The 19,244-nt window shown below is 37.0% G+C and overlaps 1 protein-coding gene across 1 annotated transcript in view; it reads right to left on the bottom strand.

Moving 5' to 3' along the window:
* Window positions 1–11,475: 11,475 nt before the first annotated feature.
* LOC122817266 (MYCBP associated protein) overlaps window positions 11,476–19,244 on the bottom strand; it is a 2,683,797-nt gene continuing 2,676,028 nt past the window's right edge. Inside the window, exon 19 of the mRNA XM_044090481.1 lies at window positions 11,476–11,678. Coding sequence (XP_043946416.1) covers window positions 11,607–11,678 — 72 coding nt within the window. The 3' untranslated portion in view covers window positions 11,476–11,606. The remainder of the gene's footprint in view (window positions 11,679–19,244) is intronic.

The raw sequence follows: 19,244 nt of genomic DNA, 5'->3' as shown, positions 1-19,244 counted from the left end.
TGGATTTAAAGCAAGCAAATTTCTGACAGGAAAAAGCCTAAATAAATAGTACTTAGCCCAGCCAAGTTGAGACCACGTCTAAGCTTTGTAAGCGGCAAACGAGATCTGGGGGATTAGTGGTGGTGCATCCTGGGATAAAGATAGCTCAGCCAATAAGAGGCCTCGCTCTATAGCATAAGCGTGCCGAGTCGGAGCCGAGGGATCGGCTCCGAGCCCATCAGTACAGAATGTAGGCGAGATAGGATCACATAACATCAACACTTTTTGAGCTTTTGAAAGAACTCAGACTATTTGCACGTTCTTTAACACTAAAAACTATGTTTGGTACAAATGAATTAATGACCAACACAGCTTTCAAAAAACCTAGTATGTTTATACCGAAACCACATCCCACCATAGAAACTTTTGTTTCTTTCTGTGAGAAGGAAATTAGGGCAGAATTTAGCAACAGGAATGAATTCTCTTTTCATAATTTGAATGAAAGTGAGAATGAAGCCCTACTGCAATTAAAGGGTTTATCAAGTATTGAAATTAGGCCTGCAGACAAAGCGGGTGGGGTAGTAGTTATGGATAAACTTTTTTATATACAACAGATGTTGCACTTATTAGGAGATACTGACACTTATTTATGTATTTCTGATAGATAAGCCAAGGCTATCATGGATAGAGTGTCTGTCTTTATTTTTGATCTGTTCATTTCACGCTACATTACAGAAGAACTATTCAATTATTTTAATACTGAGTTTCCTATTATTCCGATCATTTATGGTCTACCAAAAGTCCAGAAAGTTTTAAATTGTCCTCCCATGAGACTCACTGTTTCTAGCAGAGGGTGGGCTACTGAAGCCTTATCTATATACGTTGAGAAATGTTTGCACCCTGTATTGGAAAGTTGTCACACGATTCTAAAGGATACAAAAACTTTTTTAAAATCCTTGTCTGAAATAATGGTGAATATAAAGAGCGATTTTATTTTCGTTACTATGGATATAGCGTTACTATTCACGGTGATCCCAAACAACTGGAGGATTGAGAGGATATGTGACTTGCTTAACATTAAAAAACTATATAGTAATACTAAAACTGAATTGATCTGCAGTTTATTGGAAATTATCTTTGACAACAATATATTTATTTTTAATGAATCTGTGTATTTACAGAAAGTTGGCATAGCTATAGGCACAGCATGTGCCAATAGCTATGCCAACTTAACATTGGTCTCATGGGAGACTTGCTTTCTATCAGAAGGCAGTGATTTTCACAAATAAATTTTTATGGTACAAGCATTTTGTTGACAATGCTTTTTGCTATGGGAAGGGACTGTTGATAGGTTGGAACTATTTGTGAACTATTTACATAGCACAATTGACTTCCTAAGGTTCACCTTTCAGCACTCAGATACAAAAATAGATTTTCTTGATGTTAAAGTATGCAAATATTCATCAAAAGAAATAGTTACTGGTTTGTATAGGAAACCCACATATAAGAACAGCATATTACATAAAAGCAGTATGCACCCCACCCATGTGCATAGGAACGTAATCAAAGGGCAATTTATGAGGATGAGCAGACTTCACAACACAGATGAGGGCTTACAGGAAGCAGTCACCTTATTGGAAAATTACTTTAAGAAGAGAGGATATAACAAAAAGGAAATAGATGATAGTATAGAAAAATGTATGAAGGACGTAATGATACAGGGAACCCATATTATTCTTCAGGAGAGGCCCAAAATGTATTGTTAAATAAGAATATCATGAGTAAGGTTAGGTTTCCAATAACCTATTCAAGTGACATCAGAAGATTTTGTGGGATATTTGAAAAGAATTGGGGCATTCTGACCACTATAAATTAACTACAGGGGGTGATAGATAATAAACCAAGTTTCTCCTTCAAGAATAAAAAGTCATTAAAGAGGCAGCTATGTTAAAAATTAAACTCTAAAAGGGAGAATAGAACAGTTTCCCAAAGAACTGGAACTTTCCCGTGTAGAAAGTGCACGGCATGTAATTATTTGTATAGAAAATCCACTTTTCAACACCAGACTTGTGGTTTTGAAATAAACATAGATTTCTATGCCGATTGTAGAACTAGACACTTGGTATATTTCAGTTTTTGTATAGTCTGCCTTGCCTTTTATATAGGCAAGACTGTTAGGTTGTTTAAAGAGTGTATACAAGAACATCTGAGGGACATTAACAACAAGAAAGAAACTAGTGCCCTGGCCAAACATGTGCAGTCTGCAGGTTCATCGCACATTTTTAATTTTATGGCTCTAGAGGTTATGCAATCAAACATTAGAGGTGGGGATATGAGCAATATTGTAGAAGAAGTTGAACAGAAATGGATTATGCTACTGAAGGCAGACAGCTATCTAGGGTTAAATAGTACAGTGTCACTAAAAGCTTTTTTTGAAAGCAAGACCGCTCAAGCATTGAAATAAATATATGTTTGAGTGTATTTTCAGGAAGTTTTTATGTTGTTGCTATTTAAATATAGTTTTAAACTGTTGTTGTTTTTTTAAAGAAATTTTGTATTGAATTTTATGATGTCATGAATGAAAAGCCAAATGTTTGGATATTATATGGTTTAAATGTAGAGAGATTTTATGTGTTAGTTAGAGTCTGAGGAAGCGATGTGTTATTCATCGCAAAAGCGCTTACTCAATTAAACTTTTACCATTTTACTATTTTTGCTGTCAGCCGTGGTCACTTCGTTATATTCTTTTCCATTATATGTGGCAACAAGCCACATAAACTACCCCTTTAGAGCTACAATTGTAATATGTTTTCTTATTAATCCATTCCTTCTCATCAATATTGATCTTGCCCCATTCCATAATGAACCGACACTGCATACAAGTACGTGCTTTCTTGTTATAATTTAACAGTTGCCCTTCCAACAAATTTTGTATACTTCTGTCTTTTTTATATACAGTTCTTGGTTCATTACCTAAAATTCCAATCATTTCATCATTTACACAGAAAATATTCCAGTTGTAACAAAAACTTTTTAAAATTTCTTTCCAATCCAAATTGTAGGTCATAATAATTGCCTTATAGGGATCGCTTAACCTCAGACTATGATCAAAAACTTCAGCATTTGTACCTAATAAGGGTGCATCAGTCCTCTCTTTTCTTTTATTAGTTACTTCAAATGATACCTCATTAATTAACCCTCCAGGGTAATCCATGGCTAAGAACATACATCTTAATTTCATTTCTTCAGAAAACATACTCCATTCAGTTATCATTCTAGCTGCCCGTACCATTTACCCCTTTATTATTGCCTTTTTCTGATGAAAAGGCTGGCATCTAGAAAATTGGAACAAAGTATTAGAATACATAGGTTTTCAAATGATATCAGAAACAAAAATGTTCCTACATGTATCCTTAGTTAAACCGACATCCTAAAAACTAATCTTTTCATCAGATCTACAAAAATTAAACCACAAAAACATCAGTGCTAGTATTAACAAAATTCATAAATTGCTCTAACTGTTCCAGACTGCCTTTCCAAAAATACAAATATCACCCAGAAACGGAGTATATAAACTCCAACACCCCTAAAAGGGGAATTGAATACAAATTTCTGTTACCAGTATACCATGACAATTTTAGCATGCATGGGGGCACAAGCGATTCCTCTTAGCCCTTCAAAAGCAATACAGATTCTAATAACATGGTCAAAAATGAATTTCTTGATTATCAAACTCTGTAAATTTATTTCAGTAATCACCGTTTCAGCCCAGTCTCCTGTGGCATAATGAAAAACAGGTCCTTAACATCAATTGTCATACAAATAAGACTTTTGTCAAATAGTGAAGGACCAACTCTAGTAAGAAAAATCCCAAGATTCTCTCAAGATATAAACAATATTCTGGAGCACATCCTTTAACCTAAAATCTATGTACTTCGCCATAGGTATGTTTTAGAAATGGTGGCATTAACAATTGGCTTGAATGGAGGGTCTACCAGATCTTTATGAATCTTTGGAATATCAAAGATTCCAGGTATTATACTGTGTTCATTTTTGTAGTGCTTTAAATAAATCAAAGTCAATCTGTCAATCTACCAACATATCATAAAGATTTTGATAAATTTTTGAATAGGAAATGTTGATCTCATTAATTGAAACCTCTTGATAAGGATTTTCCTTCAAAAGGTTATCCATTTTATTAATATAATCAAGGGAGCTCCAAACTACTAATCCCCTACCTTGCCTGCTTCATAACCTTAATTGATCTATCACTAAAAAATTGTGTAAGCATTAAGTATTTTCCTAAACTTTAACTCTCACATTTTTTTTCAAATAACTGTACATTAGGGCTTAAAGGTGGGTTAAACACACTTGTCCTACTAAATCTGGAACAACCAACTTGCCTTGCATCTTTGAAACAAACAAACAACTAAATTCAGTTTCCTCATATATATCATCTAGCCATTCATGTATACAATTTGGATGGTCTCCAATATTGCTGTTCCACCCCATGGAAAGCTCAGATCTCAAATTATGGATCTGACATTTGAATTGCTCATCATGGAGATCAGGAAGTTCCGCCCATAGCATTTGATTTCTCTGTGTGGGAGTAATGGAATTGTTCAACTCCTCATTCACTGCTTCACAGGAAGCAGCAATACTTGCAGCACATTTTTCAGTAAGGCTGGAAACCTGCTGAATTATTTGCTGTATAAGTAACGTACGGTTTCCAACCAATGTAAAACATTTAAATGATTTAAATAATGTAAACATCTGCTTGACTGTCCAGTTGCGACACTGCTGGAAGATCCATATTAGCCAATATTAAACTAAAAAAACAAGAATACAACACCAGTGATGGCTAAAGGAAAGGTATCTAAAACTTAGAACTTAAATGGACTTAACTGAGTTACAGTCACTATGAGAATTTACATGACAAAAACCAGTGCAAACCAAACTAACTATGAAAATAAAATAAAAAAGCCGGATAAAAACCAAACCAAGAGTTTATTGATACAAAATCCACATTAAACAGTAAGCGCTTTCGTCTTGAATCATAAGACTTCTTCAGATTGATTAATGTAATTAAACACTCCAAATATATGTATACACCTTTAAAATCACATGACACTCCTTATTAAATTAGTCCTTTAACACTTTCCTTCTACGAAAAACAACAAAATCTTCTCTGTCATTAAGACTAGGTGGATAGCATGCATTTAACTTCAATTGCCAAAGATATTCTAACCACCCAAGTTCTTTAGCATTAAACATCTTCTCAAAACATGTGACTTTATCTAAAACCACAAACTTAAAAACTATTTTACATTTAGTAATTTTGTAATGTTTCATAGTTAGTTCGTTTGCACTGTTTTTTGTTGTGTTTTTGTCGATGTTCAGTTTATGGATAATCAAGCGAGTTCAAGTTTTTTTATGTTGCCCTTTGGTTTTACCCTAAATGATACACCAAGTGGCTCTACTATTCTTAATCAAGAAGGCTACGTAAGTCAACCTGTGGTACAGAAAAATGGTAATTCAAATGTAGTATTCCAGAGACTGGATGAAGCCCAGATGGGATGTTTAGCTCCACCACTGGATCCTTTTGGTGGAATAAATTCAGCTAATAGTGGCAGCACAGTCCCAAGCTTTTTTGAAGCTTTTAAGGAACTTGAAAAAAAGCTTTTTAAAGCTTAAGATGCTGCAATGGGACAATCTGTACTTTGAAAGTTGCTTACATGTACAGAGAATTCCTTAAGGGTATAAGAGTTCCAATTATGCCTATCGGAGATGATATCCCCATGATTTCTTGAATAAATGGATTGCTCTGAACCAAAAGGTTGGGCTACAGTATTTGGAAATGTTAATTAATCTCAATAAGAAAAAGATTGAGGAGCTGAACAACAAGATTCGGACTGCCTTTTTTTAAATTAAAAAAACAGTACAACAGTAGACAATTGCAAAACTAAGTTTGTGCTTATACAAGACAAACTTATAAAGGAAATGAGGTATTGAATAAAAGGAAAACAAAGACATTTGGCAGAAATCGATTTGATTATGAGGGGAGAGTGGCTTACTGTCAATCAGCAGCAATGGGCGCATTGGACAAAGCTCAGGAAGTGATATCAACTTCAGAAAGTACTAGTAAAGATCAGAATAATATGGAGGAGAACGTAGTACGCAGATCCAAGCATATTGCCCAAAAAAATGGAAGTTCAGCTACAAAAGGGAATTGCACCATGAAGAATAGAGATCAGGGAGCTGAAAGAATAGCAGAAAGAAATGTACCGGGTTTACAGAAGGGACCAACATTCAGCTGATAAAGGTGTATCAGCAGCTGGGGAATCAAAATAGGACTTGGGCAGAAATAGCATCAATAACAAATGCATCAAGAAACAGAAACGTTCAGAAAAAGAACTGGAAGAAAAACAACAATTATCACAGAAGATATTAAGTACTGTAGATTTGTCTTTCAAAATAGTAGATCTTTCTAGTTATGCTTTAAGCAATGAAATGTGTAGTATTTTAATTAAAGGCTGGAATTTTGTGCCAGCGAGCAGAGCGAACAAAGGTGATGTTATCAATTCATTAAGAGACTATATGAGAAAACTGAACTTTAAGTTTTTGTTTCCCAATGAAAAGAACGAAAATGGACAACTGATTTAAATGCGTTTTACAAGCCTACTGTTTATAATCCCCCTTTAAAAAAAGGAGTTAGAATTATGCTTTATGGTGTGCTATTATAGCATTATTAAATAAAAGACCAGATTATAATTATAATAATTTGTCTGTTAAAGAAAAAAACTTATTTTATGAATTAGTAAATAATAATGATGTGTTGGTAATTAAGGCAAACAAAGGGAATGCCTTAGTTTTATCAGACAGAGCAAAGTATGACTTAAAGATGTAAGAAATGTTGGCTGATTCTGAGTTTTACAAGGAAGTATCATTTTTAGAAGTTAAAAAGCATAGTCTTTTATAGCTGCACAAATAGAGGAATGGTTACTAAGTGGCTGTATTACTGAACAAAAACTTTAACCCTGATGAATTCTCAAATGCACTAAAAAGAGTAAACTGGAACTCACTAAAACTTTATCCCTGGAAAATGCCATTTCCTACTTCAATACAATCTTCTTGGACTTGCTAAACTCCTTTGCCCCCTGGAAAAAAAAACGCACAAAAAGCAACCCTGTCTCATGGTTAACTAAGAATACTTTGCTCATCATGCAACTCTGAGATAAAGCTTGGAAACACTACCATAAAACTGAACTACTACCACCCTAAACAAATACAAAACACTTCGCAACAAAGTAAAAATCTTATTATCTCAGACTGCAAAGCCTATTTTTCAACACTCCAAACAAACCATAATACTAACCCTAAAAAATTCTGGGATGGAATCTCCTCTCTCCTTAACCCAGGCAAAAAAAGAAACCCCCTGCCCTGACCCAAATGCCATTGACCTGAATTTAGCATCCCAGTTTAACTCATTCTTTATTGACTCCATAGCCAAACTAACATCATCCTTCACTAACAATATTGCTTCCCCACTTCCACAACCACATCCACACATCCCTTCTTTCTCTAGTAACTCCAGCCCCGAACCTCCTCCCTTCTTCATGAATCCTATCCACATGTCTATTATAAAAAAATTACTCCTAAAAATTAAGCCATGTTCTAATGCTCCTACTTCATAAAAATAGCAGCAGAAGCCATTGCCTTCCCTAGCTACATTTTAATAAATCAGTCAGTTTCAGAATGCCATGTTCACCAACTGTGGAAAAAGGCCTTAATTATTCCACTCCATACAGGAGGCAACAACAATGATATCCCAAACTTCCGACCTTTACTGTTTCTCTTAGAAATAGCTAGGAATTAGGAAGATTAGAATGTGTTTTTCTGTGATGTCAGAACTTTTCTACTGTGTTATTTTAAACATTTCTCTGTGATCTCTGAACTCTTGACTAGCACTGTGTAGTAAGAAGTATTGTCTTGTGTTTTTATTATTTATTATTAAATATTTCTAAACATTTCAACTGTGGCTGTTTTGTGTAGAGATAATTTAAGCTCTACGAGTACATTGCATGTATATAGTGATACTGTACCAAGTCACTCCAAATAAGCTTTGCTATTCAGTCACACTTACCATTTGTATAATAATATTGCACAGTAATAACTGGACACGCTTTAATAAGGGCCTTTGAGTAGCTGATAATTATTAGCTGGGTGGTGCCAGTGATTTCTACCGTATAGTTTGGGTAAAAGGGGCACAGCTGGAGAACCTGTGCCAGCTTTCCCCAGGAGTGTCTGTGTGGTTATATACACTCTTATCTCAAAGTGTGTGTATGTGTCAGCTGCTTACACAGGGACACAAAGCACTGGTTGGACAGAGAGGGTGCTGGATGTTTTAGATTGCCCAATAGGCTGAGATCTATACCCTATAGTTGTGTCAGTGGGGAGTCTTATTGGGGACATGGAGAGGAAGGGAGAAACCAGCCCCAGACTGACTGTGATCTCTGTGTGCTCTTAAGGGAAACTGTACTTTACTGTGTGTGCATTTATTATCCTTGCCCTATATTGACGCCCCTCACTGGTGTTAGTGGTGAGGATTGAGGCTGCTTGATTGCTGGGCTAGTGCAATGGTGTCACAAGGGTCTTCAGAATAATTCTTACTTGAATTATGGGAGTATACATCCCATAAAAACCAAAGTTAATATTGTTAAAGGACAATTAATATGGGTAAATGAGTTAACTGTTAAAGAAGAAGATTTTAAAAGAGAAGGTGTCAGTTTATGCCAAACATTTATAAGTAAAGGGTACCTTGAAATCTTAGTAGCAGAAAAATATAATAAAATATGTAATAAAAGAAAATAAGGGGTTATGGAGAAGCTTTATATCAAAGAGGTTGACTTTAAAACCTCCATGCAAGTTACTAATAGTGTGGATGCTACAGCTATTAAAATATTATTTCTGCTAATTGGAATTTGTTAAAATGTCATTCAGAAATTTATAAAGCAGTAGGGGATAACTCCGTTTTTGTATAAAAAAGGGAAAAAGCTTTAAAAACTTTTTTCAGCGTAAACTGAAATCCCCACTAAAGAAGTGTACAAATCCAGGCATGTTTAAATTCAAAACTGTAATTTGTGTCATTTTTATTGAATGATGTGAAAGAAATCTGTGTTAATGGTTTTAATATAGAGTTGAAAGGCAAGTATACTTGTAAGTCTAGATTTGTTGCTTATTTAGTATTGTACATGTCTGGAAAATCCTTCTATGTGGGTCGTGCTACTAGAGAATTGTATAAAAGAATATTCTAGCACAAATATGCTGTGTTAGTAGGAGATGAAAAAAATGCTTTTGGGAAACATTACAAAATTACTAAATGTAAAACAGATTTTATGTTTCTGGTTTTAGATGAAGTCAGTGTTTTGAAAAGATATTTAATGCTGAAGAAGAACTTGGGTGTTAGAATATCTTTGGCAATTGAAGCTAAATGGATGTTATCCACCCAGTCTTAATGACAGAGAAGATTTTGTTGCTTTCCTTAGAAGGAAAAGATTAAAGGACTAACTTAATAAGGAGTGTCATGTGATTTTAAAGGTGTGTGTATATATATATTCGGTGTGTTTAATTACAATAATCAGTCTGAAGAAGTCTTATGATTCAAGACAAAAGCGCTTACTGTTTAATGTGGATTTTGTATCAATAAACTCTCAGTTTGTTTTTATCCAGCTTTTTTATTTCACTATGAGAATTTATCAGGATTTGATTTGAAATGAAGTTAGTCAGTACTGTATCCTGCAAAGATTGTTTATTGGTAGGAATTCTAAGCTGTGTACCTGAGGTACTAACTGATTCAGATTTTTTAATGTGTTAATAAAGGAGAGTTTGCTTTTAAGGAAAATGAAAAAGCCGAAGTTAATATCACCTATAATAATCAGCTCTTCATCCTTTACAACTGACACAAATTTAATCTATGGTGTTTTCTAAGATTTTAATGCTTGAGGGTCAGGGAATATATAAATGGTGGCTGGCAATAAAGGTCTTTTTGTGGTGGGATACAGAAATATGTATTTGTGGCCAGTTGGGGAAGTTATCTATGGTAGAATTATTTTTGATGAAAAGAAAATGAGCAAAGTTATGATAACTTTGTCCAGGGTGATAAAACTTACACCCCCTCCCCATTGTGGCGCCATGGTAGCTGTCACTGATGATAGTGCACTTATCAGGGATGACAGAGGGTATGAATGGGTCACCTTTTAACCAGTTCACAGTAATTGCTAAAATGGAAGGGTTATGATGCTGTCACCATACTTCAACTTGGGCCCATTTGTTATTTATACTGCAAATGTTAGTGCTGGATAAATGGATGTGTGAAGGCCACATTAGTTGTACACTTGTTGAAATCAATAGCAGAATATCTGATAATGACTTAATAGGTGTGGAGGAGTTTGTAAAGATTAATGTAGAAGGAGGGTGGATGACACTGTATAGCAATTGCATACATTAATGCACAAATTGCATGGGTTTACTTAGGAAGGATTATGCATAACATGAATGTGTACATAGAAGAGACAAAACAATTAGTTTTGCATATTTAAATAAGAGAAATGGCAGAAAGAAAAGGGTGGGGAACATTCTTGATTAGATGTAAAACTATAGCATTAGTATGTGTATCGAATAGTGATGAAACAAAGTAGGCAAAGATAGGGGAATAGATAAGTTAATGAAGATATTAAGCAGTGAATCACTGTGGTAGTATGAGTAAGTTGGTGGTATATGCACAATATTGAAGAATCTAGCCCCTGGCATGGTAGAGGTTGATGGCAGGAGGAGAGCAAAATGAGCCATAAATCAGAACAGTAGCAGCAAATCAGCATGTACTTGCTCACATAGATGACCAGGAAGCTCAATCACAGCAAACAATTGCATGTTTTCTAATAGTAAAGTTATTTTTCAAGAGAAAGAATGTAAAAAAGTAAAATTTTATCAACATCAAGCAGGAAGGCTTAAATAGTAAAACACAGGAGTCAGTGTATAAGCAGATAGTTGTTTGTGCAGAAGCCAGTGGTTTGATATAGCAGCTTTTAGAGTCTCTGCATTGTGTGCCAAGTGAAAGACCCTCACTATCAGAAGGACATAACAGAAAAAAGAATGTGGTAGTTAAAGACTTACCCAAGTCAAGTGCAGCACAGAGCACACTTGGCTCTAAGGGGTGCACGTCTGTGCTGCTTATATTTGCACAACCACCTACAATGTTCTGACTCTCCTTTGATAGGCTCCCTTAATCACAAGGCTACAAGTAGGACACTGGAGTTAAATAACGACTCCTGAAACTTAAGTTTAACAAATAAACAATGACATACATCATCCTGCAAGCCTGAATGCACATACATGCCCTTCATAAGCCATGTAAAGCTGTTGGGACATATGCAGACCTTGGTAAAATATAGCATCATAATTAACAGAACCTTAAAAATGACTGCATAATTACATCAATGGTTTGATTATACTTCATTTTTATTAAGAACTTTATCAATGTGCAGCTTAAAACTTTACACTCTGCAAAGTTAGTATTTGGACATTTCAGACAGATACTTAAATTCCTCCATGTCTACATATGCTGTGCTTTAATTTTTCCTTTTCACATCTTCGAACAGAACAGTAATTTTGTCCACCATAGAAACCAAAAGGCCATATACCTGGAAAGAAAAGGGGTAAGATTAACAGTTAAGAATTACTCCATGGCAAACTACCAGTTTTTAAGTGATTAGCTGACAAATTTCAATGAGATGATATATATTTTTATTTATTTTTGACTTATAGGATCTACAGTAGTAAACACTTACAGAAAGCTTTATATTGCAAGCATAAGAAAAAGTGACATTTAAAACCAGAAAACATGAGTTAATACAAATCTAAATTATTTGACCTTAGATGTTTTAAAATAAAATCTATTACTAATTTTTACATTTAAAATGAGCTAGGCTGAGATCAGAAACATGGTATACACTGTGGAGAGCTAGTGCAAAGGAAAGTGAGTGGAACATTTACTTTTTCCTGATAGACAAACAGCTGTCGAGAGGCTAATATGTTATTGCATACCACCGACTATAACGGTAAGTGATAACATATGGAAATGAGCAGCATGAATATGACCTTATGTTCATTTCATAGATTACAACAATGTACATTATAACAAGCTCTGTGATAGACCATAAAGGATTCAATCAAATAGTACAAGGCTGTTCCAGAAAAGATAGTACTCTGAATATGGCCTTAAATGAAGCAGGAAGGTTATGGATGCCCAGGTTAAAGGCCATTTGCCTGCACTGACCATGCCACTGTTTGACTTACAGTAGGAGAGAAGGGTAAGAATATAACACTTATTTTCAGTAGCATAACTTCTGAAAAAAGCTTAGTATAACCCACTGCCACACAGTTGGTTCAGTGGCAAAATACACAGAACTGTATATAGTGTATGGGTCTACTATAGATGATCGAAATTCCAAAAAGCCAATTCCCATATGGCCGAGACCATATGATCGACTTTTGGAATTTCAAACATCGTTAAAAAAAACAACCCCCCCAAAAAAACTTACCTACATGTTGCTAGCAGGGGGGCAAGTCCCCCTGCACCCCCTGTGGGGGACTGCACCCCCCACCCCCTGCAATTTAAATATACCAACTCTGAGATCGCACTACAGTGCAGAAGATGGAAATTTTCCCATTCAGCACTATACAGAGATGCCCGTTCTGCACATTCAAAATTCAAAAGTCGAGCATATGGTCTTGGCCATATGGGAATCGGCTCTTTGGAATTTTGATCATGTGTAGGGGACCCATAGTGCATAGTCCATATTAAACAAATGACACAGCATGTGAACATAAGCTTTCAGTTCCACAAATCTGCAATGTACCTAATCTGTATTCACCCCTTAATCGTACATTACACTTGTCTTATCTACCTTATGTCAGAAATTGTATATTACTGTATACCACTTGCACTGTCAACCAGCAGTGGTCATGATACTGTGTTATTTACAGTAACAGAGAGAAGGGTAAGAATATAAATACAAAGATAATAATGTGGATTTTAAAAGACTGTATTAAGCTATGGTTAGACAGAGAGATGGTAAGGGATGAGCTAGGAAACAAAATGGCAAAAGAAATGTCTGATACAGCAGGTGGAAAAGAGGGGGGTAAGTAGCTGGAATCACAATACAAAGAGGTAAGGCAAACAAAGGTGGTGAGGATAAAAAGGTAAAAGCTGAAAGGGAGTTAGTAGAAGGAATAAAGAAGGAAACAATAACTTTTTTAGTTATATTGTATAAAAGGAGGAATGAAAGTACAAAAGTAGCAAGTCTCAACAAATATAGAAGGGAGATTAGGTGATTAGGGAAAAAGAAGGGGTCCTGAATGAATACTTTGCTTCAGTCTTCAGTAAACATGGTTTGGGTGGAGGGCCATGCAGGGACAGAGGCAGGACAGAAGAAGAACAGTGGACAGACACCTAGATGTACAAGGAGAAAGGTGTGAGGGAATTATCTGCCTGTACTGAGGATAAAACACAGGGATCAGAAGGTCTACCAACTAGACAGATCAGTAGCTAGTGCAGAAGGGCCTTATGACTTGAATACTGTAAATGCAGTACCCATGTATGGCGGGGAGCAAGAAAGAACCAGCTAAAAAGATTTGTCACCTAGTGGTGCAAACATACTGAATCCTTTGAAATAAATATCAATACTGTGATCCCAGCAAACTCTACAACAGTTAAGAATTACTCCATGGCAAACTACCAATTTTTAAGTGATTACCTGACAAATTTCAAACCCCTCCAGAACAGAAGAACACAGCTGCCTATGCAGAATTGTACAGGGAAACTCTGTACAATCATGTTAATAGATGCATAGAGACAGCTGTGCTTATCAGAAGCAAACCCAGAACAAACTCAAAAAGCACACCACCCTTGTGGAATCCAAACATAAACAGACTGTGCAACAAAAGGAAAAAAAGTTATAGCTAAAACTGGGAGGTGCAAGGCTCAGCAGGATAAAAAAAGCTCTCTCAAAAGGCTAAACAAAGACTAGGATCAGACTGTCAATATGCTGACCAGGGCACAAACATACCAGATCTTGTCCTCATTAATATGAGACAGTGCTGCATATCCCCTGGTGTAATATCTTCTCTGGTAAGATCAAACTACAAAATGGTCTCCTTTAAAGTAAAAATCACTAACTCATAAAACAAGCCACACTGCTGGAATCACAATATCAGTAGTCACTAAAAGAGAAGGAAGAAAATCATGGCAAAAATTTGCAGGTGTAACAGCTAGCAGGATAAAGCACTCTCATTAACAACTCAGAGAAAAAAATAAAAGCCTACTGAAGCCAAATTTGACGTAAATTTGGCCTCCCACGTCAAGGACAACCACAAAGCATTGTTTAGCTATGTCAGCAACCTCAAAGGCAATACACAGTTGTGTCCCTAGTATCACTAGGGAAGAAGTTCTCAATGCTCTCTCTAAGGCCAGCAACACTGCATCGATGGGCCCAAACAATATCCCAGGATGCCTTCTGAATACCATGTAATATGACCTATCAGGCCCTCTGGAATGTCTATTTAACTGCAGCCTCCAAACAAGCTTTGTGCCTAATGAATGGAGAAGAGCAACGAATGCAAATTTATTTTAGAAGGAGCAAGTGTCACCATAGCAAATTTAGTTGTAAAAACCTATTTTTGTTGTACCTTTTAGTCATCTGATTTAATATATGCGGTGATATGTCAGTTATGTTCATGTTTTTATGTACAGAAAACAGAGAGGAAATTTAAGGAGCGCATTTATGAACATACATATGATATTAAGTGTATGAACATGAATAACGCTCTGTTTAAACATGTTCACAAATTTCCCACCCACGGATTTCTCTTTTATGGGTTGGACAAAGTGGAAAAAACCCTTGGGGGATCCATAGAGCAAACTCCTTGAGATTAGGGAGCTCATTTGGCAAATCAAACTTAATGCATGTAATTTCCGTGGTTTAACAAATCTTTTTCTTTAACTAGCATTTTGAAGTTATGGTCAAATTTAATTTGATTTATGGATTTTTTTGATTGAGATGTTGCTTTTATACATTTTTTCCACTACTGTGTAATTATTAATTGGATAGCATTCAACTGTGTATAAATTGTGTTCTGGATGGATACGTTGCAATATTTTTTCATTAGAGAGTTTATGTATGTTTTTTTTTCCACATTGGTATCTAGTTTATTGGCTGACTTCATCATGTGACTTGGGAAGGAAGTTTTTAAAACCTTTGTTTTTCTTTGTATATAGGTTCAATATTTATTATTCTGAAGAAGTCACTGATTATAATTCAAGATCCGAAACCTACTGGCAGTCAAATTCAGCTCTAACTTTACCCCTTTCTCCTATCAACCTCCCCTCAGGAAATTCCAACAAATATAACTCCCCTGACTATCACTAAGGAACAAGTCCTCAATGTTCTCCCAAAGGCCAGCAACACTGCACTGATAGCCCAGACAATACCCCGGATGCTTTCTAAATACCACGAAACGACCTATCAGGCCCTCTGGAATCATCATTTAACTGTAATTTCCAAACAGGCTTTGTGCCTAATGAATGGAGAACAGCAACAGTCATCCCTCTACACCAAGGTGGGTCATCTACAGACTCTGGAATCTATAGACCCACAAGTCTCACTAGTCTCATTTGCAAAACCGTGGAAAGAATTATCATGGAAATGATCAGTAATGACATAGAAAACCTCCAGACACTGGGCCTAACCAATCTGGTTTCATCAAGGGCAGGTCATGCCTACTCAACCTGGTAGATTTCTTTGAGAAGGTCATCAAAGCATGGACCAAGGGCAGAATAGTTCACACTGCCTACCTTAACCCTGCCAAAACATTTAACAAAATACTACACTAAGGCATTGCTGACAAACTCAAGAGGTTAGGTATTAATCCTTATGTCATCTGGTGGATAGCCAGCTGGCTCACAGATAGGACCCAGGAAGTTATAATTGAGGAGACAATCTCTACAAAGAGGCCAATCACACGTGGAGTCCCTCAGGGATCGGTTCTGGGACCACATCTTTTTAACATTTACTTCTGTGAAGTCAAGGCCAATGTCATGGCCTCTGGATGACCAAATTTGTAGATGTTTGCAAATTAGGAGCAGTCATAGAATCCCCCACTGATGTTCTCCAGGAAGGGTTGACACAGACAAATAACTTGTGTCAGAGCCATGGACTAAAGCTAAATGCCAAGAAATGCATAATACTATTCATCAGGAAGTCATCCACCCCGGTAACTAACATATCGACAACACATCCCTAAAAGCTGATCCAATAGTCAGGGACTTGGGGGAAACACAGAGTAATATAGACGTTAACCAGCATACATCTACAGTAGTGAAAAAATCATTCCGTGTTGTTTAACTTATAAACAACGGTATGGCATCTAAGTCCAAGGAGGTCATTGCTCCATTGTATTCAGCATTCATTAGGCCTGTCATTGAGTACAATGCCCCTTTAGTATGTACCTAAGCAGGTGCATCTAACAATTGGCCCACAGAGGTTCCTCACTAAAAGAATATAGGGCGTAAGTAATATGTCCTAAGCAGACTGCTTCAAAGTCCTATCCCTGTATTTTGTGTCCTACAGACTGCTGAGGGGAGATCTACACCTGGCATAAAAGGCATTGTTAAACTCCACATTGATGGACCTCCAGCATATCTGCAAAACAAGTAGCACCAGAATTACCAATTCCAAAGACTTAAAACTTGCTTTTGATATAAACAAGATCTGCTGGAAAGACACAGATATATATCCTAGAGACTACCCTTTCTCTGGAACAGGCTTCCCATCCATCTGAAGCAGAGTTCCTCCCTAAGCCAATTCAACTGTAACTTGGGCAACTGGATGGGGAACAGGAAATTCATTCCTGTTTGGCACCTATGTCTCTAATGGACACAGGCATCATATTAATGCTTCATGTCCCAAGCTCCTGCTTACAGTTATTAAGGGCACCAGAACTTGTCAGAGATTTGGGAGACATGGCTAGGCTTAAAAAGGCCCTAGTGGTTGTTAGCCTGGTACACACCAATGAACCTACAAGAGTATACCAAAGCCAATTTTGAGGTAAGTATAGCCTCTAACAATCAGTCCAAAACCTCGAAGGTGGTATACAACAGTGCACAGAACTGACTGTTAGTGAAGCCAAAAGATACAGAGCCAAAAGATATGGCAAATCTTCTGGCAAACAAATTCAGCTCCAGTTTTATCTCCCCTGGTTGCCCTCCAAGTAATACCATAAAACATACCTCTCCCCAACTTTCATTAGGGACCAGATCCAAAATATGCTCTCTAAGCCTAACAATACTGCAGTGATGGACCCGATAATATCCCAGGATGCTTCCTAAATAGCCTGAAGAATGAGCTCTCTGGACCTGTGAAGTCACTATTTAACCATAGCTAAACAGGCTTTGTGCCATGTGAATGGAGGAGTGCAACAGTAATCCCTCTGCACAAGGGTGATCCATCAGTGCATCCCAGGAACAACAGACCTATAAGTCTAACTAGTCTCTTATTCTAGCCATGGAAATAATTATTATGGATATGATTAATAATGACAAAGGAAAACTTCAGGCACTTGATCCAACTCAGCTTTGCTTCATCAAAGGTAGATCATGCCTACTCAACCTAGTGGACTTCTTTGAAAATGTCACCAAGACATTGGATGAGGGCAAAATGGTGAATACTGCCTACCCTGACCTGGCTAAGGCACTTGATATAATACCCCACTTGCCATTATAAAGAAACTCATGGAAATAGACATAAACACAAATATTATGCACAGGATAGCCAGCTGGCTCTCATATAGGACCTAGTAAGTTAGGATTGGGGAGACCACTTCAACAAAGAGGCCAGTCACTAGTGGAGTCCCTCATGGCTCTGAGCTGGGCCTGCTCCTTTTTGGCATTTACTTCTTGGAAGTCATAGCCAGTGTCATAGTCCTCTGAATGATCAGGTTTTCAGATGACTGCAAACTAGGAGCAGTCATAGAATCCCCCGAAGACACTATCATCATACATGAAGGACCAACACAGACAAATTACTAGTGCCAAAGCCACAGCCTAAACCACAATGCCAAAAATGCAGTACCCTTTGGGAAGTCAACCATCTTTGGAAACTACTTTATTGACAATAAACTCCTAAGAGTGGAACGAGTACTCAGGGATTTAGGGATGCATGTGAATAGTAATCTGGCTTTTGACCAACATGTGTCTATGGTAGTAAGAAAATCCTCCCATTTTGCTTAACATATAAGCAAGGGTACAGAATCTAGGTCCAAGGACCCATCAATGAGTACAATGACCCCTTTGGTACGTTCCTGACCAGGCACGTGCAGCAACTGGAATGTCCACAGAGGTTCCTCAAAAAAAAGGATACAGGATGTAAACAACATATCCTATGCAGACCGCCTCAAAGCCCTATCTCTTTACTCTGGTTCCTATAGACTGTTGAGAGGCAGTCTTTGCCTGGCATACAAGGCATCCCTGAATCCAGCTGTGATGGACCTTTTGCACATCTATGAAGTCCAGTAGCATCAGAACTACCTGAACTAGGGACCTGAACCTTGCTCGCGACATAAATAGGACATGTTTGAGGGACAGGTATGTGTTTCACTGAATTCCCTCCTCTGGAACAGGCTTTCTATCTGTGTGAAACAGAGTTCTTCCCAAACCTTATTCAAGTGTAACATGGAACTTTGGAATGGAAACTGGAAGTTTACTTGTCATCAAATATATATAATGTAATATAGCCCAATGATGAAAGTTACTATCCAAATGGAGTAGACTGATTAGAGCAGTACATAACAGAAGCTACAAGAAAACACACACAGCACAGCATGAAAGTGATCATAAAGATGCATGGGACTGAAAAAATGTGAATGACTAGAAATTACAGAAACCTGAGCTCTTCGCATAAATGGCCAAAAGACAGGGGAGTGACATGACTGCAGAAGATCATATTAGAAAGATGTAAAGATGCCAACCTGAACAAGATGGATGGATGAAGGAGGGATACATGCAGCAGATTTTTGAGGGCCAACTACTCCCTGGATCTGCAAAAGTGCTGTTTCACTTGGAGGGTTATGGACACATGGAGTAGACTGCTGGAATGACTGGCAGAGACAAAGAGACACTATGGAGGCATGCAATAGCATTGTAACAGATGTAG

Source organism: Protopterus annectens, chromosome 12.part0, assembly GCF_019279795.1.
Source record: "Protopterus annectens isolate FY-2018-M chromosome 12.part0, PAN1.0, whole genome shotgun sequence".
NCBI classification, from domain to species: domain Eukaryota; kingdom Metazoa; phylum Chordata; order Ceratodontiformes; family Protopteridae; genus Protopterus; species Protopterus annectens.
Note: the sequence above shows the minus strand (reverse complement) of the source record. Positions and strands in the feature narration are given on the sequence as shown.